General features: G+C 47.9%; 2 protein-coding genes across 2 annotated transcripts in view; one reads left to right on the forward strand and one right to left on the reverse strand.

Annotated features, from left to right (window-relative positions):
* Positions 1 to 6,932, forward strand: part of Muc4 (mucin 4, cell surface associated) — a 30,223-nt gene extending 23,291 nt beyond the window's left edge. The window contains exons 18-24 of the mRNA XM_070028862.1: positions 601 to 760; positions 1,589 to 1,768; positions 2,132 to 2,205; positions 3,599 to 3,666; positions 3,751 to 3,983; positions 5,663 to 5,825; positions 6,440 to 6,932. Coding sequence (XP_069884963.1) covers positions 601 to 760; positions 1,589 to 1,768; positions 2,132 to 2,205; positions 3,599 to 3,666; positions 3,751 to 3,983; positions 5,663 to 5,825; positions 6,440 to 6,635 — 1,074 coding nt within the window. The 3' untranslated portion in view covers positions 6,636 to 6,932. The remainder of the gene's footprint in view (positions 1 to 600; positions 761 to 1,588; positions 1,769 to 2,131; positions 2,206 to 3,598; positions 3,667 to 3,750; positions 3,984 to 5,662; positions 5,826 to 6,439) is intronic.
* Positions 6,933 to 11,084: 4,152 nt separating this feature from the next.
* On the reverse strand, positions 11,085 to 23,097 carry Muc20 (mucin 20, cell surface associated). Its single transcript, XM_070029973.1, has 4 exons — positions 22,959 to 23,097; positions 16,477 to 18,675; positions 14,528 to 14,619; positions 11,085 to 11,440 (listed from the first exon to the last, which is right to left on the reverse strand). Exons 1-4 carry the CDS (start codon positions 23,032 to 23,034, stop codon positions 11,372 to 11,374), a joined length of 2,436 nt encoding a protein of 811 aa, XP_069886074.1. The 5' UTR covers positions 23,035 to 23,097; the 3' UTR covers positions 11,085 to 11,371.
* Between the last annotated feature and the right edge of the window lie 4,746 nt (positions 23,098 to 27,843).

Raw genomic sequence — 27,843 nt, forward strand, 5'->3', positions numbered from 1 at the left:
AGAGTCTCACAGATTTTCCTGCCTGCGCCTGTCTTCTGACTGAGATCCTCAGATCTCAGCATTCTGAGTAGCTAGAATTATAGACATGAGCCACCAGCATCTGGTTTCAAGTGAATATTTATGTCTCACCTCCCATTTGGTCAGACTGTTAGACTTTCATTTCAGCCTCCTTGCAGTTTGCTTCCTCAGGGAGTCATTGAGGTGTCGGGTGGGAGGTCTGCCTATGCCCCCTGGGCATGAAGTCTATGGGGCCTCCAGCAGTTACGCCCTGCTTTCCTCCAGGCTCTGGGAGACATCCATGCCTTACTGTGGAAGGAGATAGGACATGAGAGAAGCTTCAGGACCAAACAGGGTGGGATTCAGGGTAAAGAAAGGGCCTGGGAGACTGAGGGACAGGAGGACTATGTGGCTTTGGAAAGGGCCTGTGGGCTTGGCCTGATCAAGCAGGTAGGTGTTCAGCACTTGCAAACAGGACTAAGACAAGGACCCAAGGCTCATGGGTTCTTGAACTGGAAGGGCGTCAGTCCAGAGACACGGGACGTCCTTAATGGTTTAGCTTTGTGGCTATCTGGTGATTAACAACTTGGGCTGCTGTTCCAGGTGGCCAGCTGTAAGTGTGACGAGGACAGCTTCGGCCTCTACTGTGAACGCACCAAGGACCCCTGTGACCAGCAGTGTTTCCCAAACGTGCACTGCATTCGCGGGAAGGGTTGTGAGGCCTGCCCCCCCAACATGACTGGGGATGGGCGTCACTGTGCAGGTGAGCCAGGAGCAAAGACCACGCAAGAGGAGGTTCCATGACCAGGTAGCATCTTCTAGACTTGAAAAACTGCCAAGGAAAACTGGGTGTCTCCTTTTTCCAGGAAGTCTTTTGTATACTTGTTCCAGGAAGTCATGGGAAGGGGGCATGGAAAGGGGATGGACCGTGGTGCAGGGCTGAAGGAGAAGAGGCTGTCCTGGACGAGGGCGGGGCCAGGCATAGCAGCCCAGAGGTGGTATTGGGGAAAACTCAAAAGACTAAACTAGATGGTCAGGAGGAGGCTGGGACTCTGTGGTGAGCCACCTGAGGGTCTTCAGACACAAGAACCAGAGCATCTCATAAGGTGGGATATTTGGGGAAACAGCTAAAGGAGCCTATTTTTCTTTGGGTCCTCCACCATCCCAGTCTGCTCTCTAGCTCTGAGCAGCTGCAGTGACAGTGAGGAGATCACAGTGAGGACTCCCTCAACCCCCAAGGCAGCCAAGTACCATCAGGACACCACTGTCTTCCGGCAAGAGCCAGAATAGGCAGAACTATAGCTTAACCTGCAGCCTTCTGAGTCCTTCCAAGGGTTTGATAAACTTGCCATTCCTGCTGCAGAAGGAAAAAAAAACTGTCTAGTAAAATATGAGGTAGGGGAGGGGAGGTTGCCTTGTAGAAAAATGTCTAGAAAAGGAAAAAGAAGATCGTTTGGGGTTCAGAGTGGCCCACAAACAGGACATAGATAGGGCAGAAACCAAGATGTCCTGTGAACAGATTCCCAGGGTCACCTCTCCCCCTGGGCTCCTCTGGCTACCTCAGTATGGCATGACTACCATTCTTCTGCAGCTCTGGAGGACCTCTTCCACTGTGTGAACCACTCCTGTCCTGTGAATTACTGCTATAATCAAGGCCACTGCTACATCTCCCAGACTCCAGACTGCCAGCCCACCTGTACCTGCCCCCCAGCCTTCACCGACACCCGATGCTTCCTGGCAGGGAACAATTTCACTCCAGCCATTTATGGAGGTACAAGAAGACACCCCTAACACCCCATCCCACACTCTGTCATCTTTGAGGAAAGTGGGATAACTGGGGTCCTGGGCCAGCACCTCAAAGTGACCAGTCAGAAACCCTGAGTTTTCTTAGTATGTAGTGAGTTGTGTGATGGCTTGTGTGAACCACAAGTCTGTGCCATCTTCTGGGGACACACTAAAGCAGAGGCCAACGAGCTGATGGACATAAGAGTCACAGGTGCTCTGGTCATCCCAGAGGGAGCTCAGGAGTGAGAGTCAGACATGTGCCAGTGACCTTCTGACGTGGCTCATTGGCATCTCCAATTAGTCCCATACATTTGTGAGGTGATAATGGATCTGTTTCTTCCATCTCCAGATCTTCCTTTAAGAGTCATCCACCTTACACTGAAAGAGGGAGAAAATGCCTCTGTTGCCGACGTCAATGCCTCGGTCAGTGCCAGTGTTGCATGCCCAGCTCCAGAGGGTGGGGCTTGGATCTCATCTGGGGCAAGCAAGGGCCAGCCATCACTGTGCATCCATTTAGCCTCAGTTGTCCATCTGGACTCATCCAGCCTCTCCCTGAATACCCCATCAGAGTCTCCGGGTATCGTTTTGACTCTTCCAGATTCACTGGGGCATTTCATCTCCACCCTGACTTTCTAGAGGGAACTGGCGCTCTGTCCTCTTGGCTGCCATACCCTTGCCACACATCAGTCACCAGTAAAGCAGCCTGGTGATTGAGTGGCTGAGCCTCTATACTCCTATCCATGAGGATTCAAATCCCTGCCTTTCTGCTTACTTGAGCAGGTGTAATCATTACACAAGCTAGCTTAGCACTTGTTTATTGGCATCTATTTAGTTGTATATTAAATATATAAAATGTGAGATTGTATTAATCATATATTACATATTAGATTGGCACATATTAAATAGTAGTAAAGGGGTTCATCACAACACTCCATACATGCCAAAAATGTAACTCAGTCATATTAGACAAGCTACTTAGTGACTGATGTATTAAAAGGGATGAGAGTGGTGCCTATGTCTCTGGGTTGTTGAGGTTTAGATGAGATTGTGTAGAGATGGGTGCTAGTGGTTTACACCTTGTAATCGTAGCCACTCACAAGGCTAAGATCTGAGGATTGCTGTTCGAGGACAGCTTAGGCAGAAAAGTCCATAGGACTCTTATCTCCAATTAACCACCACAGTCAAAGTATGGCTTAAGTGGTAGAGCATCAGCCTTGAACAGAAGCCAGACAAGAGTGAGAAGTCCTGAGTTCAAGCCCCACTACTAGCACACACCCCAAAATAAAAATATGCCTAAAACATGCAGCACAAAACATCATGCATTTACAAACTGTTGATACTCTTGCTAACACTACTACTAGAGCACTCTATACTCCAAATGGTAACACCTGCTGACATTTGTCCATTGCAACTGATGACAAGGACCGTGAGTATAAGTAGTTCCTCATTCAGCTTGATATCACTGGCTCCTGGTCATCCCTGGACCTAGCTAAGCAACTCATGGGTCTACATGGTGGAGGGAATGAGTTGGGACAGAGGCCAAGTACAGATCATACATTTCAGACTCTCCCTGTAATATGAGGCAGAGGATGGAGAAAGAAGGTAAATTCCACTATCAATGAGGATTTAGCAAGACCCAGGCCAGCCACTAGCCTAGGAAGCAGTTGGGGATGACAAGATGGTGAGAAATATCTTGGTGTGTCCTGTATTCATGTTCAAAGGTGAAAGCAGGCAGGGGTAACTGAGCACATTATAGTGGGAGGGGTCTCCTCTCTAGTCACAACCCCACTTCCCACTCCATGATCCTCTGTCTCAGGTGGCATACAGACTGGAGACCCTGGAAGTGCGGGCCTTTCTCCGGAACAGCCAAGTACAACCAATGAAGTGAGATTGTCCCTGTGCCCCCCCCCCATCTCCATATCATCTCCCCCTGCTCCTTAACCCTTTGCTGTCCTCTACCCATCACAGTTCTCAATCAACACTGACCCCAGGACACAGAATTCAACACTGGTTAGTCACCTCCGAGTTCCAGTACCGCCCTAGAGGCCCCGTCATCCACTTTCTGAACAACCAGCTTCGGGAGGCCATAGTAGAGGCCTTCCTCCAGGCTCCGAGAGGGAGGCAGAAGAGAAACGTGGAGCCCAAGAACAATGTGTACTTCTACCCCATCTCAAAGGGAGATGTACGCGATGAAATGGCTGGTGAGTCACTCTCTTAGTGACAATACGGGACAGCAGCGGGGAGGAGGGACATAAGAAGGAGCCTATCACAGATCTTCAGGCCACACAAAAACCTATAGTAAAAGTGGACTAGGGAGTTCCACACACAAATAAGAAGCACATTGATTTAGTTTTGTTGCTTGTAATCTGAAACATTGTGAACACCTTATCCATCCCCTTTTTAGATTCAGAACTGGGAGTGGCCAAAATACTCCCGATGCACCCTTTCACACAGCAGTTACGCCAGCCTTGCTGCCCATGGCAGCACTTTCCTCTCATTTAATAAAATTGCTCAGTTTTCATTCTTTTCTTTTGGTGGTACTGGGGCTTGAAATTAAGGCCTCACAGGCACTCTGCCACTTGAGCCACATCCCTTTGGCTTTTTAGTTTTGTCTTTCAGATAGTGTCTAACACTTTTGCCCAAGTTGATCTTGAACTACTATCTACCTGTTTCTACTTTTCTAGTGGCTGGGATTATAGGCATGCAGCATTATACCCAACCACTCACAGTTTTCTTAAGCTGCCATTGTACATAAATACACGCAAGGACCTGTCCTTCACCTTTGCCCTCTAGCCAGAGGATCATAAGTGAACAAAAAGAGGGAGGGAATAATGTATAACCCCAATCCTGAGATAATACTACTTTGTACACATTCTTCTGAGCTCTCTGCTGGAACTTTAAGGCCTTCACATATTAATTCTTATGAAGCCTTCAATTTATACTTAATGTTTGATAGCTTCCTCATTAAATAATTGTGAGTACATTTGATTAGTGTTTTGGGCTTTTTTGAAGCTGGGGATGGGAGGAAGTACTGGGGTTTGAACTCTGGAACTATGTTTCCATAGGCTGGTGCTCTACCACTAGAGCCACAGCCCCAGTCTTTTTTGCTTTAGTTACTTCTCAGATAGGGTCTTGTATTATTGTCTGAGGTCAGCTCAGAAACAATAATCGTCTTCTCTGTTCCTTTTATCTATGCACAGTAAGTATTGTGCTGGGCTTGTTAGTTAAGATGGGGGTAGTCTCACTAACTTTTTACCTGGGCTGGCCCCAAACCTCATTTCCCTTGATCCCTGCCTCCTGAGTAGCTGTGATTATAACCAAAAGTCACCACACTCCACTCAAATATAGTGTTATAGTATTGTTAAACATATTGTGGTAACAGTAATTCCCTAATGAGTGCTATGTGTCAGGCAGCCTATGTAGTATTTCATTTAAATCTCATATTATTACAATTTGTTTTTAAAGATAAGGAAACTGAGGTTCAGTTAGGAAATCTCCCCAAATCATACAATTAGTAGTTGAATTTGAATTTCAACTGAGGTCTGGTAACTTCAAAGCTTATACTAACACATTTTCCTACCTTAGAATTGTCACTCTTTAGATAAGGATCTACAGTAACTCCTCCTGTTGATACTGGCAACCATGTGTCTCTGGATATGGATATACCTGTAGATATATCCATATATATACTTACATACCCATACATATACATAAACATATACACATATACACACACATACATACATACATACATACATACACACACACACACACACACACTATTCCAAAACAAACCCCTGAAAATGGAATTCTAGTCTGGAGGGGATGAGTTTCTCTTTAACTGGTTGCTTTCTATGTGAATCTGTGTCCTACCCACCAGTGAACCTGAGCACGCTGAAGACTTACTTTAAATGTGACGGCTACAAGGGCTACCGCCTGGCCTACGACCCACAGAGTGGCTTCACCTGCGTGTCCCCATGCAGCGAGAACTACTGTCACCACGGAGGCCAGTGCCAGCACCTGCCGGATGGGCCCCGCTGCAGGTGCGTAGGGCCTGGGGCAGGGGGTGGAGGACAGGGCTGGAGGGATCCTCCGGGAGGATCGGGAATGCTAAGGAACCAGCCCCAGGTACCCAGGCAGCAGAGTCACAGGGGTCCGCCGCTGTCCTAGTGAGAGGAACCCGCCCGCTGGTGCTGGGGGCCAGCCTGGCCCTCCACAGAGCATCTACAGGGGAGCCCCGAAACCGCTGCCTGTTTCCTCCCACACCCCTGTATTAGCCGCCGGGTGACTCCGTGAGGGCAGGCTGTGGGGCTACGACGCCACCCGGACCTGATCTTCCTCGACCTCTCCGTAGCTCCGAAAGCGGACCAAGGAGAGAGCGGGAGGAGGAGGAGGGGAAGGGCGAAGGCCGGCGGCTATGGGGCGGAGCCAAGGGCGGAGCCGGGGCGGGGACTGCGCCGCGCATGCGCACAGCGCCCCGCCCGTCCCGCTCCCGGGCCTTGGTGTGGGGCGGTCCCGCTCCCCTCGCGGGGGTGGGGGAGACCCCCGGCCCCGCCCCCCGCCCCGGCCCCGGCCCCGCCCCCGCCCCCGCCCCGGCCCCGGCCCCGCCCCCGGCCGTCCAGGCGTGCCGCTGACCGCCCCCTCTCTCCGTCCGCAGCTGCTTGTCCTTCGCCATCTACACGTCGTGGGGCGAGCGCTGCGAGCGCCTCAGCGTGAAGCTCGGCGCCTTCCTCGGGATCCTCTTCGGGGCCCTGGGCGCCCTCTTGCTGCTGGAGATCGCGGTGTTTGTGGGCCTGCGCGTCTGCGGCCGCTTCCGGGCCAAGAACTCGTACCCCCTGTTCCCCGAGTCCTGAGCGCCGCACCCCGCCGCGCGGCCTCGGACCCGGCACCCGCCGCCGCCGGCACGCGGCGGGCGGCCCTGCGTGGGGAGGGCGGAGGAAGGCGACTCCCGACCCGCGAGGGCAGCGGGAACCAAGGCCGGACGCCCAGCTGCTCCGGAAAGACGCTCGTGGGTGGATGGGGGCTCTACGCATGCGCTCCGGAGGCCCAGCGCTGACCACACCCACACACGCTGCAGAATTGTTAACAGACGGGGTGGCTGGCTCTACCTTCACCAAAATGCTTTGCACAGGAAACCATCTTGTTTACTTCTGATTATAAAGTCTATTTAAGTAAAAATCTCCCCCCCCCTCTCTTTTTCAAATCCTGCATTCAATTTTCCTCTGGTGGCTCAAGGGCTAGGCACAGGGCTTACCCCTCAGGAGGTTGTGGATTCTGGGAGCAAGGTGGCCCTGACCCAAGTTTATCTTGGCCCTTAGTTACTCCATGTTGGGAAGCCCTGATCTGGATCCTTGCTTTGCTCTCTGCACATCACTTTCCTTCCCAAACCCAACCCTGGCTATGATGCTTTCAAGTGTGATTTGTTCCCCAGAGGTTTGTGTGTCTTAGTCCTCAGTGCGGCCATGCGCAGGTGCTGGGAGGGTACCACTCAGAAGGGATTGATGTATCTCTCCACTGGCCCCCACTTAGTTCCCTCGAGACTGAATTTTTATAAAGTAAAAACGTTTACAGAGGCTGGGACGGTGGCCCAGTGATAAGAGTGCTTGCCTTGCATACATGAAGCCCTGGGTTCGATTCCTCAGCACCACATAAGCAAAAAGAAAAAAGCTGGAAGTGGCGCTGTGGCTCAAGTGGTAGAGCGCTAGCCTTGAGCTGAAGAGCTGAGGGACAGCGCCCAGGCCCAGAGTTCAGGCCCCATGACTGGACCCCTCAAAAAAAACAAAAACCTTTACGTCGCATACATACAGTCGCAGCATAAGGCTGCCCAACCTCAGACTTAAAGCTTCCAAAATTAGGAACTGAAAAACACCTCTTACTCTCCATACTTGCTCCAGTATGGATATTAACATTTCCATAAATCTCTACCTATTTGACACACAAAAAGTAATACCCCACTATACTGATTTATACTTTACTAGCAAAGTCAAGCTTTCTTTTCATGGGGAGTGGTATTGAAATTCTTTCTTCCACATCTTTATTCGAGTATTCTAATGTTCAAAGTGTAGAGTTTCGTTGTGATATTGCCATGAATATACTTTGTATTATTACTCTTTTCTCATCCTACTATATTGCTTCTCTTGTGAATCATCTGTCTTTGTCTACTTGTGGTTGTTCTTTTATTGCTCTCTAGGAGCTTTATATGGTAAGGACAGTCTGTTTTTGTTCTTTGTAATGTAAAATGGTTTGGTTTGGGTTTTTCTTTTTTTTTCTTTCTTTTTTTTTTTTGTCAATCATGGGACTTGAATTCTGAGCCTGGACACTGTCCTTCAGCTCTTTACTTCAAGGCTAGTGCTCTACCACTTGAGCCACAGCACTACTTTGGCTTTTTCTGTTACGTGGAGCTGAGGAATCAAACCCAGGGCCTTATGCATGTGAGGCAAGCACTCTACCACTGAGCTACCTTCCCAGCCTTTTTGTTTGTTTGTTTTTTATTTGGTCTGTCATGGAGCTTGAACTCTGGGCCTGGGCACTGTCCCTCAGCTCTTCTGCTCAAGGCAAGTGCTTCTACCATTTGAGCCACAGCCCACTATTGGTTTTCTGGTGGTTAATTGGAGATAAGAGTCTCTCAGACAGACATTCCTGCCCCAGCTGGCTTTGAACTGTGGTCCTCAGATCTCAACCTCCTGAGTAGCTAGGATTACAGGCGTGAGCCACCAGCACCGAGCTAAATTGGTGGAGTGTTATTTCTGTTAATGTCTAATATCCCTACTAACTTCCCTTTCTGTAGGAAGAGACATTTTTTGACTCTCTGTAGTACATAGTACAGTCTCTTTAGTTGTAGACACTCAATTACTATGCCAGACTGAATGAATTATTTCCATTTAATCTACTTTTTTTTTCTTTTTTTTTTTTTTTTTTTTTTTGCCAGTCCTGGGGCCTAAACTGAGGACCTGGGCACTCTCCCTGAGATTCTTTTGCTCAAGGCTAGCACTCTACCACTTGAGCCACAGCGGCATTTCTGGCTTTTTCTCTGTGTGTGGTACTGAAGAATCGAACCCAGGCTTCATGCATGCTAGGCAAGCACTCTACCACTAAGCCACATTCCCAGCCCTCAGTTAATTTACTTTTCAAAACTGATTCTGCCCCACTCTGAAAAAAACGGAGGTCAAATATACACTTTCCCTTTATTCAGAGCACTGTCAAATGGTATTGTTTTCATCATTTATTTAACAAATATTTATGGAGCATCTTGTTTTTTTGGTCTGTTGCTGGGGGTGGAACCCAGGTCAGCACACAGGCTGAGCACATGCACTACACTGAACAACACCCATGGAGCATTTCTTCTACTAGGCACTACAATCACCACAATGAGCCAAGTCTTTCTGTGTCAGCATTAGAGGGGACACACTAAATAAAACAATACATTATGTGTGATATTAGGTTGCAGCCAGTGCTATCAGGAAAGTGAATTGATTTCTATAAGGGTGGTCAGGGTGGTATGCACTGAGGTGAAGAGGGAGGAGTTTGCTGAATGCAGATCTGGAGGAGGAGCTTTCTAAGCAGACTGAGCATTGCCTACCAAGCTTCTAAGACAGGAGTAGGCCAAATGCATTCAAGGAACAAGAGAGTCATTGTGATTTGTTAAAGAGGTGAAGGGGATTCTGATCACACACAACTGGCTGTTGCCAGAACTCTGCTTTTCCTCTGAATGGATTAGGAGGGTTTGGCCCAAAGGAATGGGAAGGTCCTCCATGTTTTAACAAGTCATGTCGGATTTGTATCTTGGGACAAGACTGGGGTTCAGAGCACAAGGGGCCCAGTCATCCAGTGAGATTAGAGAAATCCAGGGGAGAAATAGTGGCCCCTGGGCCACCTGGGAGGTGACAGTGGAGATGGTGAAGAAGGGTCAGGGGCTGGGCATTGTTTGAGACAGTAGAGATAACAGAATTTCCTGGTGGGAAATGTGAGGAAACAAAGAATAGCTCCAAGGATTTTTGGTTTGTATGACAAAAGGATACATGAAGATGCTGCAGGAGAGTATGTTTGGGGGAAAAGATCAGAACTTTCATTTTAGAAATGCTGAATGTGAAATCTCTCTTTCACATTAGTGTGGCCCAGTTAAGTAAGAAACTGAGTGTGCATGTTAATAACAGTTGTGTAAAACAGGTAAGATTTCAGGCTATTTTCTCTCTCTTCCCCTCACCTTTCTATTTCTATTTTTGCTTTTCAATTTTGGATTTTTATTCCCAATTTTTGAAAGCAAAAGCAGGTTTTTTACCATACAAAAACAAAAACAAGCCAGGCGCCGGTGGCTCATGCCTGGAATCCTAGCTACTCAGGATGCTGGGATATGAGGATCACGGTTCAAAGCCAGCCCGGGCAGGAAAGTCCATGAGACTCTTATCTCCAGTAAACCACTAGAAAACCAGAAGTGGCACTGTGGCTCAAGCGGTAGAGCACTCGCCTTGAGCTGAAGAGCGCAGGGACAGCACCCAAGCCCAGAGTTCAAGCCCCACGACTGACCAAAAAAACCCCAAAACCCACCCAGGTGTTGGTGGCTCACCCCTATAATCCTAGCTACTCAGGAAGCTGAGATCTAAGGATCATGGTTCAAAGCCAGCCCAAGCGGGAAAGTCTGTGAGACTCTTATCTCCAATTAACCACCAGAAAACCCGAAGTGGTGCTGTAGCTCAAGTGGTAGAGTGCTAGACTTGAGCTGAAGAGCTGAGGGACAGCACCAAGGCCCAGAGTTAAAAAAACAAACAAAAAAAAAAAAAAAACAAGCCCAAGACACCATGCTTACTTTAAAAAATAATAGCATGTGAGTATGGATTATGGAAGAAATAATGCAGTGTTATAGAGTTTCTTTTAAATCTAGTTGAATCTAGAATTTGAAGTTTAAGTCAATTCAACATTCTCTGTGACCTTGCCACATAACAGGGTCTCTGAGAGGTTTGAAATCTGAGATAAACAAATATGGTCTCTGCCCAGAATGAGCTTGCTGAAGCTGGCAGGTGTCCCCCAAAGGTCCAGGTGGTAAAGGCTTGGCCCTCCCAGTGGCACTGTTGGGAGGTGGTGGGGCCTTGAGGAGGTGGAGCCTAGTGGGAAGTCTTGAGGTGATTGGCATACCATTAAAGAGGATTGTGGCACCCCAAAGCAAGAGATCTACCTGATCTGTTATTCATAACTCCTATAAGATGGAATAACCCTTTTCTTTTTAAAAATGTCAAAAGTATACAGTCATATGGAAAACCTCTGGGTCGTGCGGAGTGTAATTTTAGTGCATAACACAAGTACACAGGTAGGTGATCATGTCTCTCTTTACTGAAACATCCAAACACCAGAAGAAGTGAAGGACACCTCTGGAAACAGAGTAGCCCCCTCCCAACACACATACAATCAGATATAAGTGAGCCAGGGATCAGTGGCCACATCTGGAGTAAGGGGCTTGGGCCAGCTGAGCTTCATGGGAACTTGTAGATCCATCTCAGTACAGTAATGTGGCTTCTGTCTATTGGAAGGAGCCCAGACCATAGGCAACACTGACCCTCTTTGGCACATGGTTGTACTTGGCTGCAGCTGGTATTCTTTAGCTCCTCTTGACACGCAGTAAGGAGAATTGGACAAGCAGCTTGTGGGCTAGCAATTCACAGTGGAGCTGTGAGGAGAAGCAACCAGAGCTATGGACAACCTATCCAGTCCTGAGCTCACCATAGGCCAAGGACAGGGAGGGACAATGGAGGAGATAGTCAATAATACTTCCCGATCCCCCAAGTGACAAACATGGATGAGGGACTTCACACACATTATGAAGCAACTTTGTAAGGCAGGTGTTACTATTTTATAAAGAATGACAGTGACTCAAGTGGTAGAGCATTAGTCTTGAACAAAAGAAGCTCAGGAACAGTGCCCAGGCCCTCCCTGAGTTGAACTCCCAGGGTTTGGCACATAAGAAGTAGGAAGAGGAGGAGAAAGGAGGAGGAGAAAGGAGGAGGAGGAGGAGGAGGTAGAGGAGGAGGAGGTGGAGGAGGAGGAGGAGGGGAAGGAGGCCGGCTAACTCACCCAGTCACACAGGTAGACCTAGAATTCGCACTCAGTTCTACCAAGCCTCAAAGGTCACTATCTGTCTGACCTGAGTCCCACATCCTTGGTTGGACCTCCAAAGAACCAATGCCCAGTTCCACATGGTCCAGCCTGCTCCTGATCTCCATAATTGCTTTCTGGTCTCTGAAATCCTTTCCAGTGTGAAGACTCCAGTCTACCCTCGTGACTTCTATCTCTCACGTGGACTCATGCTTGCCACTTTGACTTTCCTGGACGAAGGTGTTTGTCATTTACTTGGCGGTTCCACAATACAACCTCTGTGTATTGCTTAGGGCCAGCCTTGGCAGCCCACTCTGCCACCAAGAGAACTCAAGGACCTGGCCATTCCCTCCTCTATCCTCTGGCAGCCATGAGTACAGAGCTAAGCTCAACCTCTTGGATATTTCTAGTCAGAATTTGGACTCTGGAGCAGGTAACCCAGGGCTAACGAGGCACAATGCCCAATGGCTGTGGCAGCATCTGACAGTGTCTATGTCCCAGCAATCTTTCTCCTGCATGCTTCACACCTGTTTCTCTGAGCGTCCTCTGATTATGTATACTTGAAACCCTGGCAACAGATCCTCCTTTGACTTATGCCAAACAGTGATTTTCTTTTTCCTGTAATACAATGAGGGGTCTTACTTACAATAGATATCTTTTTGTTGTTGGTGGTGGTTGTGGGGCTTGAACTCAGGGCACTGTCCCTGAGTTCTTCGGCTCAAGGCTAAGGGTCTAGCACTTGAGCCACAGCCCCACTTTTGGTGTTTTGGTGATTAATTGGAGTTAAAAGTCTCACAGACTTTCCTGCCTGGGCTGGCTTTGAACTATGATCCTCAGATCTCAGCCTCCTGTATTGCTAGGATTATAGGCATAAGCCACCCGCACCTGGCTATAATGGATATCTTTTGGGGGCAGTCCTGGGGTATTGAACTCAAGTTCCCATGCTTGATAGGCAGGCATTCTACGTCTCGGGCCAACAATCTAGCCCTTTTTACGTCTAGTGTTTATTTGTTTGTTTGCTTGCTTGCTTGTTGTCAAGTACGTTTTTGCTGCAGCCCTGCCTTTACCTACTATATCACTGGAATTGCAGGCATATGCCACCACTGCCTAGCTCACTTGTTGAGACAGGTTTGCTAACTTTTTACCCAGGCTGGTTTCAAACCACAATCCTCTTGAGTAGCTGGGATTACAGGTGTGAGCCACTGCACCTGGCTGCAATGAATATCTTCTGTTTCCAAATGGCAAGTATCTCACCTGCCTAGCCTGGAAATAGTCTTTAACCTTTGGCATGAGACCCCCAGATAGTACTTGTGCACGATCTGTCTTTAGAAAGGAAACCACATCTGGACTGCTAGGCTGAGCCCCCCACTGACTGTGAAAGGTGCTAGATGTAAACTTGAAGTATTGTTGGGGCCATTGCTGAAGGGATAGTTTACTTTAGACTGTGCATTGGGTCTGCTCTCAGTGTCACACAGTTGGCAGAGCTTGGGCACTCCCTACCTACTCATATTCCATTTCTCTCTCTCTCTCTTTTTTTTTTTTTTGGTCAGTCATGGGGCTTGAACTCTGGGCCTGGGCGCTGTCCCTCAGCTCTTCAGTTCAAGACAAAGTGCTCTACCACTTGAGCTACAGTACCACTTGTGGTTTTCTGGTGGTTAACTGGAGATAAGCATCTCATGAACTTTGTTGCCTGGGCTAGCTTTGAACCGTGATCCTCAGATCTCAGCCTCCTTTGTAGCTAGAATTATAGGCGTGAGTCACCAGCGCCCAGCTCCATCTCTTACTCTGTGAAATCTGCACTCAGCTGATCTTGACTGACTTTCTATCACCATCACACCATCTCCAATGCCCTGAGTCTAGAATTTCACCACTGCCCAACAATCTGAGTTTGAGAATTTCCCCTAAATTGTTAATCAACTATATCCCAGCCACAGCACAGAGCTGTGGGTTTGGTTTTGTTTTGTTTCTACCTGGAGCCTGATCTTCCCTGTCTCAGCCCAGCTGACCAGGCTGCCAGTCTCAGTAGCTTGCTGCAGGCCTTCTCTGGATGATATGCATAACTATAGGGAATAAAGTATACAGGGAACCTAGGGCTGTCAAAGCCACCCTTCCATACATACAGAGAAGACCATAAAGAATGAAGGGAGCCGAATTGAAAGAGAATGAGAAACCCCCATGAGCTGCTGGATCCAACCATAACTGAAGCTGAAAGCCAGACCTTGCCTTTTCCATGTAAACTACACTGATTGATTTTTTGTCACTTGCAACCAAGTCTTGCTTACCTTCTGGTCAATATCATTGACTCTCTCCTTGGCTGTCAAAGCCACCCTTCCATACATACAGAGAAGACCATAAAGAATGAAGGGAGCCGAATTGAAAGAGAATGAGAAACCCCCATGAGCTGCTGGATCCAACCATAACTGAAGCTGAAAGCCAGACCTTGCCTTTTCCATGTAAACTACACTGATTGATTTTTTGCCACTTGCAACCAAGTCTTGCTTACCTTCTGGTCAATATCATTGACTCTCTCCTTGGGGGTTAGAATGCCTATATTTCCTAAGACCTTAAAACTAGAGGGGAATGTTCATTATTGTTGCTGACCGTGATCCCCGAGAACCTCCCACTTTCCTCCTCCCTGGCTTGGAAAGGGTCCGCTGCTCACCTGTTTCATCAGCTTCTCTGCCACGCCGGGCTCAGTGAGGTCTTCTGGGGAGGCCACGCCCAGTCGCACAAGGAGGAAGCCTCCATCTCCACCTGCAAGTTGAGAACAGAGGATGGAAATATGTGCACACACACCTGTGTGCACTCCCATGTGTAAACGTGCCTCTGTTCACACCAGATGTTACCTTTGTTCACCTGGAGGAGAACGGAGGATTCCTTTCCAGAGATCATTACCCTTGAAAGCATCCTCCCAACCACAGTGAAAGACAGGAAGTGTAAGGAAGAGGAAATGGAAGTGCATCTAGAATATTTTAAAAATCTGGAGGTCCTAGAGTGTTGGGTAGAGGCTGGCTCCCTGTAGGAATGTCCCAAGTTCTATGTTGGTAGTAGGTGAAGAGATAAAATTCAGCCTTCCTAGTTTACCAGCTTTTCCAGAAGCTTCTTTTGTTGAGCCCTAACCTGCCAGCCTTTAACTGCTCTCATAATTGTACTTCTAGAACTTTACCCTACAAAAATTAGCACACACACGAGAAAAGCCCTATTTACTGCAGTGCTGGTTGTTAAAAAAAAAAAATACTACTCAGATACTACTCAGGAGGCTGAGATCTAAGGCTTGAGGTTTGAAGCCAGCCCAAGAAAACAAATTTGCACGACACTTTATCTGAAATTGATTGCAGAAAGCCAGAAATGGAGGCATGGCTCAAGTCGCAGAGGAGCCATCCGCAAGTGAAAAAGTTGAGAAAGAGATTAGGACTTGGGTTCCCCACCAAGTACCTGCATGGGAAAAAAAAAATACCAGAAACAACCTGTAGTCCACCTAAATAGGAATGGGGAATTTCTCATCAGTGAGGGTAAATGTTTAGTTTTGTAAGATCAGTTATCTATAGTGCCTATAGATAACAATACTGCATGTGTGCTTAAAAATCCAGGAAGAGATGCTGGGTGTCAGCAGCTCACATTTGGAATCCTAGCTGCTTGGGAGACTGAAATCTGAAGATTGGTAGGAATGTCCCTGACACTCTTAGCTCCAATGAAGCACCAAAAATGCCAGAATGAAGCAAGCTGTGACTCAAGTGGTAGAGCATTATCCTTGAACGAAAAAGCTAAGGGACATAGTGCCCAGGCTCTAAGTTCAAGCCCCAATACTAGCAAAAAGGATCTACCAGGAGGATACATTCAATGGTAAGTGTTCTTAGTAGAATAAAAAAAAATAAAATGCCAAGCAAATAAAATCAGAGGGGAAAAGTCACAAATATGAACTTAAAATTCAATGAGATGGGGATGGGAAGGTGGCTCAGTGGTAGAGCGCTTGCCTTGCATGCGTGAGGCTCTGGGTTCAATTCCTCAGCACCACATAAGCAAAAAGAAAAAAGCCGGAAGTGGTGCTATGGCTTAAGTGGTAGAGCACTAGCCTTGAGCTGAAGAGCTGAGGGACAGCGCCCAGGCCCAGAGTTCAGGCCCCACGACCGGACCCAAAAACACACACACACAAAAAATTCAGTGAAATGAATAAAAACATTTCCTTTCCTTCCCCCTGCACTGATATCCAGAGGAGTGTAGTTCAAAGTCAGACTGGACTAAATAACTAGCAAAAGCCATACTGGAGGTATGGCTCCAGTAGTAGAGCACCAGTCAAGCAAACAAGCTGAGAAAGCAAAGAACCACAAGTTTGATCCCTGGGGGGTTGGGGGGAGGAAAGAAAAGAAAAAGAGAAAAAAATCACCTTGGGAGGTCATGCCATTGAGCAATGTTCTATTAGGCTTCCACTGGCTTTGATGAAAGTGACACGTGTGATGTGTGGGTTATGGTAAGGGTGGCACAGATTACTTTTCAGACACTAGAAGGCCATGTTTGCTGAAATCACTGATTCTTCACTTGGATCTGCAGATGTCTGATGAATGACTAAAACAGAGCGAAATACCCAAAGATCAGACATGGGGAATCATTTACCTGCAGTAACTCCTATGGTCTGCCTTGACCAAAAAGTGGCAGGTGTTGATGTCAGGGGCCTCGTTGGGGTCATTGGTGAGGCTGTGGTCTTGACAAAGGTGGTGATTGTTTCTTGACTGCTGGTGGCTGTAATCAGGTGGTCAGAAGGGAGAGGGTTCCCACTGGCTGTAGTAGGATGGATAGAAGGGAGAAGGCTTCTGCGGGTGGGAAAGGACCCATTGGTTATACTGTCTGTGGTAGAAGACTCTGAGGGGCTGGAGTTCTGGATGGCAGCTGTGTCTGAGTCAAATGAGCATGTTCCAGGTCTGCTGGGGTATGGTGGGGTAATGGTGGGAAATATGGTGTTTGTGAAATGAGTCTCCGCCATTGCTACAGGGAAACTTGTTGGGGTCTCCGTTGTCTGTGTTGCAGCAGAAAAACTTGTTGGGGTCTCCATGGTCTCTGCTGCAGGGGCAATGGTCAGGGTCCCCTCAAGTCCTAGTGCAGAAGAAACAGTCCCGATCTCCTTGGTCTCTACTACGGGGTAAGTGCTCAGGGTCTCCGTGGGCTCTGTTACTGTGGATATGGTTGGGGTTTCCATGATCTCTGTTGTAGAAGAGAGGGTGGACTGGGTCCTCAAAGTCTCTGTGTCAGGGGAAATGGTCAGGGTTCCCAAAGTCTCCACTGCAGGGGAAATGTGGGGGGTCTCCGTGGTTTCTGATGGGGAGGAGCTGGCTTGGGTCTCTGCTTCAGGGGATGTGGCCAGAGTCCCCAAGGTCTCCACTGCAGGGGAATTGGTGGGGGTGTCCGTGGTTCCTGGTGTGGGGGATGTGGTGTGCGACTCCCGGCTGTCCACTTCTGATACACTGCCTGCTGTGATTATGGTCTTGGGAGTGGTGGCAGTGCTGGGGGTTTGGGCGTGGAAAGGATCCCAGCTTGGCACCAAGGACTCATGGAAGGCTCCTTCTGATATCAGACTTGGTGTTTGGCTGCTGGCAGTTGTAGCTGGATGGACAGAAGGAAGAGAGCTGGCGCTGGCTGTAGCTGGATGGACAGAAGAAGGAGGGTTTCTGCTGGTGGGGAAGGCCCTGTTGGCTGCACTGGCTGTGCTCCACGTCTCTGAAGGGCTGGAGTCCTTGGTAGTGGCTAGGTCTGAAGGGCTGTAGACTGAAGCTGAGGAAACAGCAAAGGAAAGCCCCCTGGCCCCTGTTGATCCAGCCACCTTGGAGACTGGAAGTGCTCCTGGGACCTCAGTGTGGCTTGATGTCTCAAAGGACAGCGCCGACGTTTCTTCCAAAGGCTTCCTGGTGACTGTCACCCAAGTTCCCTTGGGGTTAGAGACCATGGCTGCATCCAGGACAGCTGCTGCTGAGGCGCTGGCTGATGACAAGGCCTGGACAAAGGCTGTGGTGTTGGGGATGTATGGTTTTGCCTCGGGAGAGGGGGGCAAAGCTGGTGACTCTGTTGTGGACAAGGCCATCTCTCCCTCTGTGGGCCTGGGGCCTGTGTCTGAGGGCTCAGAGATGATGGCAGCTGTCTCTATTTTGGTGATGCTACAATTGCTAAACTCTATGTGTGTGATCCTATAGGCAGCGAAGGCCTTGGCTTGAGTCAAGATCCCAGGTGCCAGATCCTGTGAAGGGCTGAGGACAGACACTGAGCTGTCAGAAGAGGAGCTGCTCTCTGAGGACAGGCTCTCAGCTTCTGTCGGTGTGTCTGCCCTTGTTGAGATGTCACCTTTGATCCAGTTTGCCTCTTCAGAGCTGTCAGAGCTACAAGGGTTAGCAAAGATGCCTTCGCTGGGATCTCTGCTTGTACCAGTCCCAGGGTGTGTTCCACACCCTGTGGGGCTGCCATGTAGGTCCAGAGTCTCCTTAGAAGTGGTCGTCACAGCCATAGTTGTAGGAGCCATAATCTTTGAGAGAGTCCTGTTTTCTTGTTGGAGTGAAATGGTGGGGGTCTCTTTGACCCCTGCTGAGGGGGAAATGGTCCTGGTCTCCATGCTTTTGGCTTCTGATCTATTATTTGTTGTGATTAAAGTCTTAGAAATGGTTGGAGAGCTCAGAGTTTGAGTTTGCAAAGAAACATAGCTCATGAAGAGCTCATGAAGGTCAGTGGTGCGGAAGGCTCTCTCTGAATTTGTCTGGAAACCTTGAGTCACGGCAGTCACTTCTGTATTATTTGTTGTCACCAAAGGGATTGATCCACGGGTGCTAGGGCCTGTGTTGGGTAAAGACAAACTTAATGAGCCAGTAGAGTGACCCTTGTATTTATGCCCTGAGCATTATGGGTAGGAGGGAGGGGAAAGGTCACTGTTAGGAAGAATACAGTCCTGGGTGTTAGCCATGGAGCTAGGGTTGTCCTGACTGGGGTCTTCTAAAACTTTAACAACCCACTTGAAACCAGATAGCTCCAGGATTTCAGAAAGAAAGAAAAAAAAAAAGAAAAAAGAGAAAGAAAGAAAGAAAGAAGGAAAGAAAGAAAGAAAGATCCAAGGGATGTAAGAATTGCAGAACAGAAAGCAGAACTCTCAGAACTTCATGAAATGATCCTTGTCACTCTCAAGAAACTCTCCTCATATAATAAACACTTGCCATGGAAACATTTTTTTTTAATTTAAGAAGACCCTTAGCTTCATCTTTATTATATTTTTCTTTTTTCTTTTTCTTTTCTTTTCTTTTTTTTTTCCAGTCCTGGAGCTTGAACTCAGGGCCTGGGCACTGTTCCTGACTGTGCTCAAGGCTAGCACTCTCTCACAAGTCACAGCATCACTTCCGGCTTTTTCTGCTTATGTGGTACTGAGAAATAGAACCCAGGGCTTCATGCATGCTAGGCAAGTACTCTACCACTAAGCCACATTCCCAGTCCCAATTATATATTTTCTTTTTGGCAGTACTAAGGTTTTAACTCAGGATCTTGTGCTTGCTCATGCTTTACCACTTGAGCCACACCTCCAGTCCTTTTGGTTCTATTTTTAGGAGAGGGTCTTGTGTTTTTTTTTTTTTGTGTGTGTGTGTGTGTGTGTTTTGGGGGGGGGGGTCCGGTTGTGGCGCCTGAACTCTGGGCCTGGGCACTGTCCCTCAGCTCTTCAGCTCAAGGCTAGCGCTCTACCACTTGAGCCACAGTGCTGAGGTGTGCCAGATCTGGCAAGTAAAAACACAACATACCCAGTTAAATTTAAATCTGTATTTCAGATATATGATATTTGATAATGAGACTGAATCATCTCATATATCAAGCACTGATTTTAGTAGGATTGTTTCTCCTGTAATATTTAAGACATATACAAAAAATATTATTACTCCAAATTGAAACTGAAGGGTATGCCTTGTGTTTTATCTGGGAACCATGCTCGTAGAAGGAAAAGGGAAGTCAGGAAGTGGGGATGTGGATCAAGTGGTAGAACTCAGCCTTGAATGGAAAAGCCAAGTGAAAGGACAAAGCCCTGAGCTCAAGGCCCTGAGACTGGGAAGGTGGCTTGGTGGTAGATTGCTTGCCTTGCATACCTGAGGCCCTGGGTTCGATTCCTCAGCACCACATAAGCAGAAAAAGCTGGAAGCCGTGCTGTGGCCCAAGCACTCACCTTGAGCTGAAATGCTGAGGGACAATGCCCAGGCCCAGAGTTCAGGCCCCATGGCCATAAAATAAAAAATAAAAAAATAAGGCCAGGCATGGGAGGCTTTCACCTGTAATCCTAGCTACTCAGAAGGCTAAGATCTGAGGATCATGGTTCATTTTCCAGCCCAGGCAAGAAAATCTGTGAGACTCTTATCTCCAATTAGCTCTTATCAATTAACTCTTATCTCCAATTAACCACCAGAAAACTGGAAGTGGTGCTGTGGCTCAAGTAGTAGAGTGCTTACCTTGAGCTGAAGAGCTGAGGGACAGCGCCCAACCCAGAGTTCAAGCCCCATGGCCGACAAAAAATAAAATAAAAATTAAAAAGGAAAAGGATCAAAATATGAACCCTTTCTCTCCTTCCTTCCTTCCTTCCTTCCTCCCTTCCTTCTTCCCTCCCTCCCTCTCTCCTTTCTTTCTTTCCTTTCTTTCTTTCTTTCTTTGACATTCTGAGAGTTTAAAGTGGCCTTTGCTGACATCCACTAGTACCTCCATAGCCCAAGGACCCAAAAGAAGCCTAGGGTCTCCACCTAGGAGGTCAGAACAGGGCCCTAGGGCCCTAGTCATTCTTCTGTGGACCTCACCGAGTATATGAGCAGGAGACAAGAGACCAGGTGGCAGTCCCCCGTCTGCTGTCCACTCCTGTAGAGGACCCTCTTGATCTTTCCCAGCCTCCACATGTCACGTGGAGAGGCCAGTTAGAATACTCACCCTGCCAACACCCTGAGAACCAAAGGAGGAACGGACTGAGACTGAACGCTGATATGCCAAAGCCTAGCATCTCCCCCACTGACTCCTCAAGTCAAGTTAGCACACTAACTACAGTAAGGCAATGGGCTTTGCAGGCACCCATGGGGTGAGCCAGGGGTCCATGTCCTCATTCCTGTCTGGTGTAGCACAATTACACACACAGTTCTACAGGAGCTGCTTTCCCACTTCCAAACCTGAGCTGTTTCTCCAAGCTCCTAGTTCAAACAACCTCTCCCTCAGCTCCAGAACGTTGCCGCTCCTGCTGGGACCTTACAAGCTGCCTGGAGAGAAGGCTGTGGACTTTGGGGCCGGATCTGTGTCCCCTCTCTGCTCCTTGCTCTGCTGCATACCAACTGGGTAACCTAACCAGGACTGCAGGCTGCAAGCTGAATACTCTTGTTTGTAAAATGGAGCTCAGAGAACCTATTTCATGGAGACATTTGGATTAAATGAGCTGGAATGAAAAACACAACACGAGCCCAGGCCACTGTGAGTTCATGCAGGAGGCGGCGTGGCCAGTGCTGGCTCTGTGGACAACTTACTTATCTCATAAGCTCCAGCCTCTTTACTTTTAGAGGGGTGGAGGTGGCAATAAGATTTATCTATCTTATAGGTAAGTATATATGCCTGGAGGCATAGGGGTGTGGTGAGGATTAAAAAGAGAATTTGGGGCTGGGAATGTGGCTTCGTTGCAGAGTGTTTGTGGGCATGGCATGAAGCCCTGGATTCCATTCCTCAGTACCACATACACAGAAAAAGCTAGAAGTGGAGCTGTGGCTCAAGTGGTAGAGTGCTAGCCTTGAGCAAAAGAAGCTCAGGGACAGTGCTCAGGCTCTGAGTTCATACCCCAAGTCTGGCAAAAAAAAAAAAAGTATATTAGCCAGATGTCAGTGACTTTTGAAATCCTAGTACTCAAGAGGCTGAGATTCTAACAGTCAAGGTTTAAAGCCAGGGCAAAAAAGTCCTAGAGACTCCATCTCCAATGAACAGGCAAAAAGCTAGATTGGAGGTATGCCTCAAGTGGTAGAGAGCCAGTTGAGCAGGCAACTTGAGCAAGTACAAGGCCCTGAGTTCAAACCCTAGTACTGGCAGAAAATAAGAGAGATGGGGGATAGTTGAGAGAGAAATTGAGAGAAAGAGAGCTTGAAAAGGAGAGTCTATGGTGATGTGTTATGGGGGTGGGATCATTGGGTGTACTCAATGTACCACTCTGGTGGTGAGCATGGGTAAAGAGGAAATGATATGCAGGTGGTAGAGATGTGGGTACTCCCTGTACACTCTGCTCCATTTTACTATGACTCTAAAATTAATCTTTAAAATAGTTTTTTAGCCAGGTACAGTGGCTCACGCCTGTAATTCCATCTACTCAGGTGGCAGAGATTAGAAAGATGGATGCTCAAGGCCAGTCTAGGTTAAAAAAAAAAAAAAGGGGAGATATCTTAACTAACAAGCTGAGCCTGGTGAAGTACACCTGTCACCACCAGCTACTCAGGAAGTATAAATAGAAGGCTTGATACCAAGGCTGGCCTGGGCATAAAAACATGAGACCCTATTTGAAAAAAAAAGCTAAAGCCAAAATGGCTGAGGGCATGGCTCAAGTGGTAGAAGCCCTGCCTAGCAAGCATGAGGCCCAGAATTTAAACTCCAGCACTGCAGAAAGAAAATTTGTGTGATGATAATGAGTTTGGCACAGTTGTTGTTAGTGACAGATTAAAGTCCTCCCTGACTCTCTCATATTCTTCCCAGTCCAAAGAGTTTATAGAAGAATTCACACAAAAGCCATATTGGGAATGAAATCTGTGCTAGGCAAAGAAGCTGGGAAGACTCAGAATCTTGTTATGCTGCATTCGTCAGCTGTAGGCAGAATTCTCACCAGCTACCACCTTCTTTAAGCCTTCTCACCCCACTTACACTGCCAGATATAACAGTCATAGAGACTCTTAGAATTTGAGCTACAGTGTCATGCATGCTGAAACTGGCACATATTACTAGTTGTATACTTATTCCCAATGATAATCCTACTTCACATTTAAACTGGGGTTAAATATGATCCATGAAAGAGCCTATCCTCCCCCATGAAGGGTGGCCTCTGCTAAATTCATACCCAGAGCGCTCCCAGAGAGAAAGCCTCTTACCTGCAGAGCTCTGTGAGCCCCCAGCCTCCCAGCAGAAGAAAAGAAGGAGCAGAGCCGGGCCCCAGACAGAGCCCATCCTAGCTGTGTACCTGGCCACCACTCGCTGCCCAGCAGACCAGCTCTCTGCCTCTCACCACAACCTTTTCCTGCTTCCTCAACCCACGGAGGAGGGGCAGGCCATCTGCCCAGGTGTTGACTGCCTGGGTAGTTTCCAGGGTGCAGCCCAGTGAACACAAATGTACAGGGTGAGAGAGAGCAGGTCAAAACTGTCCACAAACCAACCTTCCTTTGCCCCCTTGCTCAGTGATCTCTCCTCTGAAGGCTGATTTGAACCACCAGAATCATTTCCATGCTGATATTCACCCCTGTAGTCCTGCTGCAGGGAGGCTATGACAGGCTGGGCTTGGGCTCCATGAACTTTCTTTTTTTTTTTTTGATCGGTCGTGAGGCTTGAACTCTGGGCCTGGGCACTGTCCCTCAGCTCTTCAGCTCACGGCGGGTGCTCTACCACTTGAGCTACAGCGCCACTTCCAGTTTTCTGGTGGTTTATTGGAGATAGGAGTCTCATGGTCTCTCCTGCCCGGGCTGGCTTTGAACCGAGATCCTCACATCTCAGCCTCCTGAGTAGCTAGGATTACAGGCATGAGCCACCGGCGCCCGGCTCCATGAACTTTCTTGGGTTTCATTCCTGATTCAGAAGCTGACCAATCAGGGACACAGTGCAGACTTGATAGCTAATGCTGTAACCCTGAACATGGACACAAGCTAGGCTTACAAAGGCAAAAACTGCAAGCAGGTGCAAGTTGCAAAATTCCAGTAATGTGATAACATCAACTTTTTTTTTTGGTTGGTCGTGGGGCTTGAACTCTGGGCTTGGGTGCTGTCTCTGCACTCTTCAGCTCAAGACAAGTGCTCTACCACTTGAGCCACAGTGCCACCCAGTTTTCTAGTCTCACGGACTTTTCTGCCCAGACTGGCTTTGAACCATGATCCTCAGATCTCAGCCTCCTGAGTAGCTAGGATTACAGGTGTGAGCCACAGGCCCACAGGGGACTTTTATAATGGCGGTTTCTGGTTATTGCATTCCTCAGTTCCCAGTAAGAGGTTAAATTCCTAACTCAGTTTCCTTGCTTGGTCAAGGAAGAGACTAAGGGTCTCCTAAGAGACCCTTACATTACTCTTCAAAAGCATATACATCAGCTGGGTGCCCATGGCCCATGCCTGTAATCACAGCTAGTCAGAAGGCTGAGATTGGAGAATTATAGTTTGAAGGCTGAGCAGAAAAATCCAAGAGACTCTATCTCCAATTAACAAGCAAAAAGTCATTGTGAAGGAATGGTAGAGTGGTAGAGTGCTAGCTGTGAGGAAGCAAGCTAAACAAGCAAAAGGCTCTGGGTTCAAGGCACAGCACACATATACTCTCTCTCTCTCTCTCTTTCTCTCTCTCTCTCTCTCTCTCTCTCTCTCTCTCTCTCTCTCTCTCTCTCTCACACACACACACACACACACACACACACACACACCTTCTCAGGTGCTCAATGAAAGAGCAGATATCTACTTTAATCCTCAAGCAATGGAGAGAAAGACTAGAGTATGGATCAAGTGGCAGAGCAAGGCAGTAGTGGCTCACATTTATAATCCTAGCTACACAGGAGGGCTGAGATCTAAGGATGGTGGTTCAAAGCCACACTGGGCAGCAAAGTCCATGAGACTTCTATCTCCAATTAAACAGCAAAAAGCTAAAAGTGAAGATGTAACTCAAGTGGTAGAGCACCAGCCTTGAGAAAAAAAAAAAAAAGAGAGAGAGAGAAATAAAGAACAGTGCCCAGGCCCTGAGTTCAAGCCCAGGAAAAAGGGGAGGGAGGGTGGAAATGGACTCCCCCTGGAAGGTTTCAAGGCTGAGCCACCACAGTGACCTGGATTTTGTGAGATTCAGCTTCTGATTCATGCAAAGCTCTCACCCTAAGAGATGGTAAGGGGAAACCCAGGAAGAATGTAGCTCCTCAGCCACCTCCCTCCCCTCTCCTGCCCCACCCAGGGAGGCTGTGGGAGGGGCTTCCTCATTCCAGGACCAGGTGGGTCCCTAGATCAAAACTTAATCTACTGATGGGCATTCAGGTGCCTTTTTTACCCTGACAGGGGACACTCCATTTCCTTTTCCTTTTATCACTTTCATCGCAGATATGATCAAAAGCCTTGCTCCAGCCTCAGTGAGAAGAAAGTAGATGAGCTTCTAGAAGTTGTTGGGTATTTCCAAGCTGGCTGGTGGCTGTTGGTCTTGGAGGCCACCACAAGTATATCCAGAAAGTTCTTTTTTTTTTTTTTTTTTGTCGGTCGTGGGTCTTGAACTCTGGGCCTGGGCGCTGTCCCTCAGCTCTTCAGCTAAAGGCTAGTGCTCACTTGAGCCACAGCACCACTTCCGGTTTTCTGGTGGCTAGTTGGAGATAAGAGTCTCACAGACTTTCTTGCCCAGGCTGGCTTCGAACTATGATCCTCAGATCTCAGCCTCTTGAGTAGCTAGGATTATAGGCATGAGCCACCGGAGCCCGGCTTCCAGAAAGTTCTTGAACCATTTCTTCTGCCAATCCCTTTTCACATGGATGAGCAGCCTTCTACACTGTTCCAGGCACTTGGAATGAGTCGCTTGAATAGAGTAGATTCTTGTTCCCATGAAAGTAACTTCCTGTCAGAGACCACAAACTGTAGACATAATAAACAGGTGCATAGATAAATAAATGCATATGTAAACAATTGCACAAATAAGGGTGAGTTCTACGAGAAAGACTGGGAAGAGGAGTCAAGTTAAAGTATTATAGCGAGGTGGAAAGATGGTGAAGATAGATGCCTGGGGAACAGCATCTCAGGCAGTGGAGTCTAGAAAAGCCTAAAGCAGCAGCAAATTCAGCAAACATCTAAGAGGCAGTGAGGCTGGATCCATAGGAGAGGTAAGAGCTGGAGGTGGGACAGATGCTCAAGGACTTGTAGGCTTTTAGAGAAAGTATAGTTGAGTTTAGAGCTTAAGTGGCTTTGTTTCTAGAACTGGTGCCTATAATACTAGCTACTCAGGAGGCTGAGATCTCAGGATCACAGTTTAAAGCCAGATAAGGCAGACAAATCCTCAAGACTCTTTTTTTTTTTTTTTTGTCGGTCGTGGGGCTTGAACTCTGGGCCTGGGCGCTGTCCTTCAGCTCTTCAGCTCAAGGCGAGCGCTCTACCACTTGAGCTACAGCGCCACTTCCGGTTTTCTGGTGGTTTATTGGAGATAGGAGTCTCACGGTCTCTCCTGCCCGGGCTGGCTTTGAACCACGATCCTCAGATCTCAGCCTCCTGAGTAGCTAGGATTACAGGCGTGAGCCACCAGCGCCCGGCTTCCTCAAGACTCTTATCTCCCAATAAACCAGGAAAAACTGAAAGTGAAAATGTGGCTCCAATGTTCGAATGTGGAAAAAATGCAAATGAGACCACAAGGCCTGGAGTTTAGGTCTCAGTATTGGCACAAAAGGAAAAAACAAAGAACAGAACAGGAACTGGGGGGGGGGGGGCGGGGATGGGGTGTAGCTCAGTGATAGAAGCTCTTGCTTTTGAAGGGCATGGCCCTAGGCTCAATTCTCAGCCTTGCAAGAAAAAAAAAAGAGGATCAGATACTTCAACCTTGCTTTTCTTGTAAGGTGGCAACAGGGAAACAGACCCGAGAGAAATGGCTGATAGGTTAATATCATATCATATCAACTGGAACCTGCCTGTATGGGAAGTCTGGCTATTGTCTCCCTTTCCTGATTTGTCAGGAAGTCAAATATCAATTTAGTTTCCAGGTGGTAAAGAAGAACTCAAGCCTAGTGACTCCATTTTGGCCTCAGTCAGGAGTGGGCTGCACCTAGTACAGGAGCTTGGTCCAACACAATTACCTCAGTGGGAGGTGCCCATAGAGGGTTTTGAGTGAAGAGTGAGGGGGAGCCTAACAGGTTTTTAGAGGGTTCACCCTAGAAGTTATGTTCAGAACAGGATAGAAGCTGGATGCTAGTGGCTTATGCCTGTAACACCAACTACTTGAGGCTGAGTAGTTACTCATGATCTGAGGATCATGGTTCCAAGCCAGCCCAGACACGAAGGTTCATGCTGAAACTCTTATCTCCAAAAAAGCTGGATGTTGAGCTCTGGCTCAAAGTAATAGAGCACTAGCCTTGAGCAAAAAAGCTCAGGGACAGTGCCCAGGCCTCAAGTTCAAGCCTCAGGATTGGCGCGCACGCACGTGCACACACACACACACACACACACACACACACACACACACACACACACACACAATCAACCCAAGATAAGAAACAGGAAATAAGGAAGCTTTTGCCATAATTTAGGTTAGAGGGGGTGGCTCTGACCCCCATCAGATGGAGTAGCAATGAGATTCGAATTCACAATGCAAGGAGAGCCTTGGGTGGTTTCCATCTACACCCATGTGACATGTCAAAGAAAGTGAAGAGCCCAGAATAACCACACACTTTTCAGCCTCCTCACCATTCCAGGTGTCATTGGCAAAGATCTCCCTGTCCCTCCAGGGTCTCTTCAGCCACCCCCATCACCTATGAAACCTGAGCATAATGGTGGGATGACTCTCACTCAGGACAAGGCACTCAAGTGCAGCCCAGAGCACTGGACTGCTCAAGGCCTGTGAGAAGAGTTAACTTCGTAACTTGGAATCAATCCAAGGTCATAAATTGGCTGACCATTGTGCTAGATCACCAAACTGTTCTGAGTTGTTGGAAGGAAAGCCATTTTTCTATGCCTCCAAGTCCTCCCTTTAGAATGGGAATGTTGTATATGTTAGACATAGCTTGTTTTTGCTTTTGCACAGGGATTCATGCTAAGAGTTGTCTTGAGTCTCAGAGAA

The sequence above is a fragment of the Dipodomys merriami genome, unplaced genomic scaffold, assembly GCF_024711535.1.
Source record: "Dipodomys merriami isolate MVZ:Mamm:240054 unplaced genomic scaffold, mDipMer1.0.p SCAF_2, whole genome shotgun sequence".
NCBI lineage: Eukaryota > Metazoa > Chordata > Mammalia > Rodentia > Heteromyidae > Dipodomys > Dipodomys merriami.

Excerpts from the sequence above, each read along its gene's own strand:
- Muc20 (XM_070029973.1), bottom strand. The coding sequence starts at position 23,034 with ATGGGCTCTGTCTGGGGCCCGGCTCTGCTCCTTCTTTTCTTCTGCTGG. Across the intron at positions 14,620-16,476 it reads GACCATAGGAGTTACTGCAG|GTGGAGATGGAGGCTTCCTC; the intron begins GTAAATGATTCC and ends CTCAACTTGCAG. Across the intron at positions 11,441-14,527 it reads CAGAGAAGCTGATGAAACAG|CTCCACTGTGAATTGCTAGC; the intron begins GTGAGCAGCGGA and ends TTCTCCTCACAG.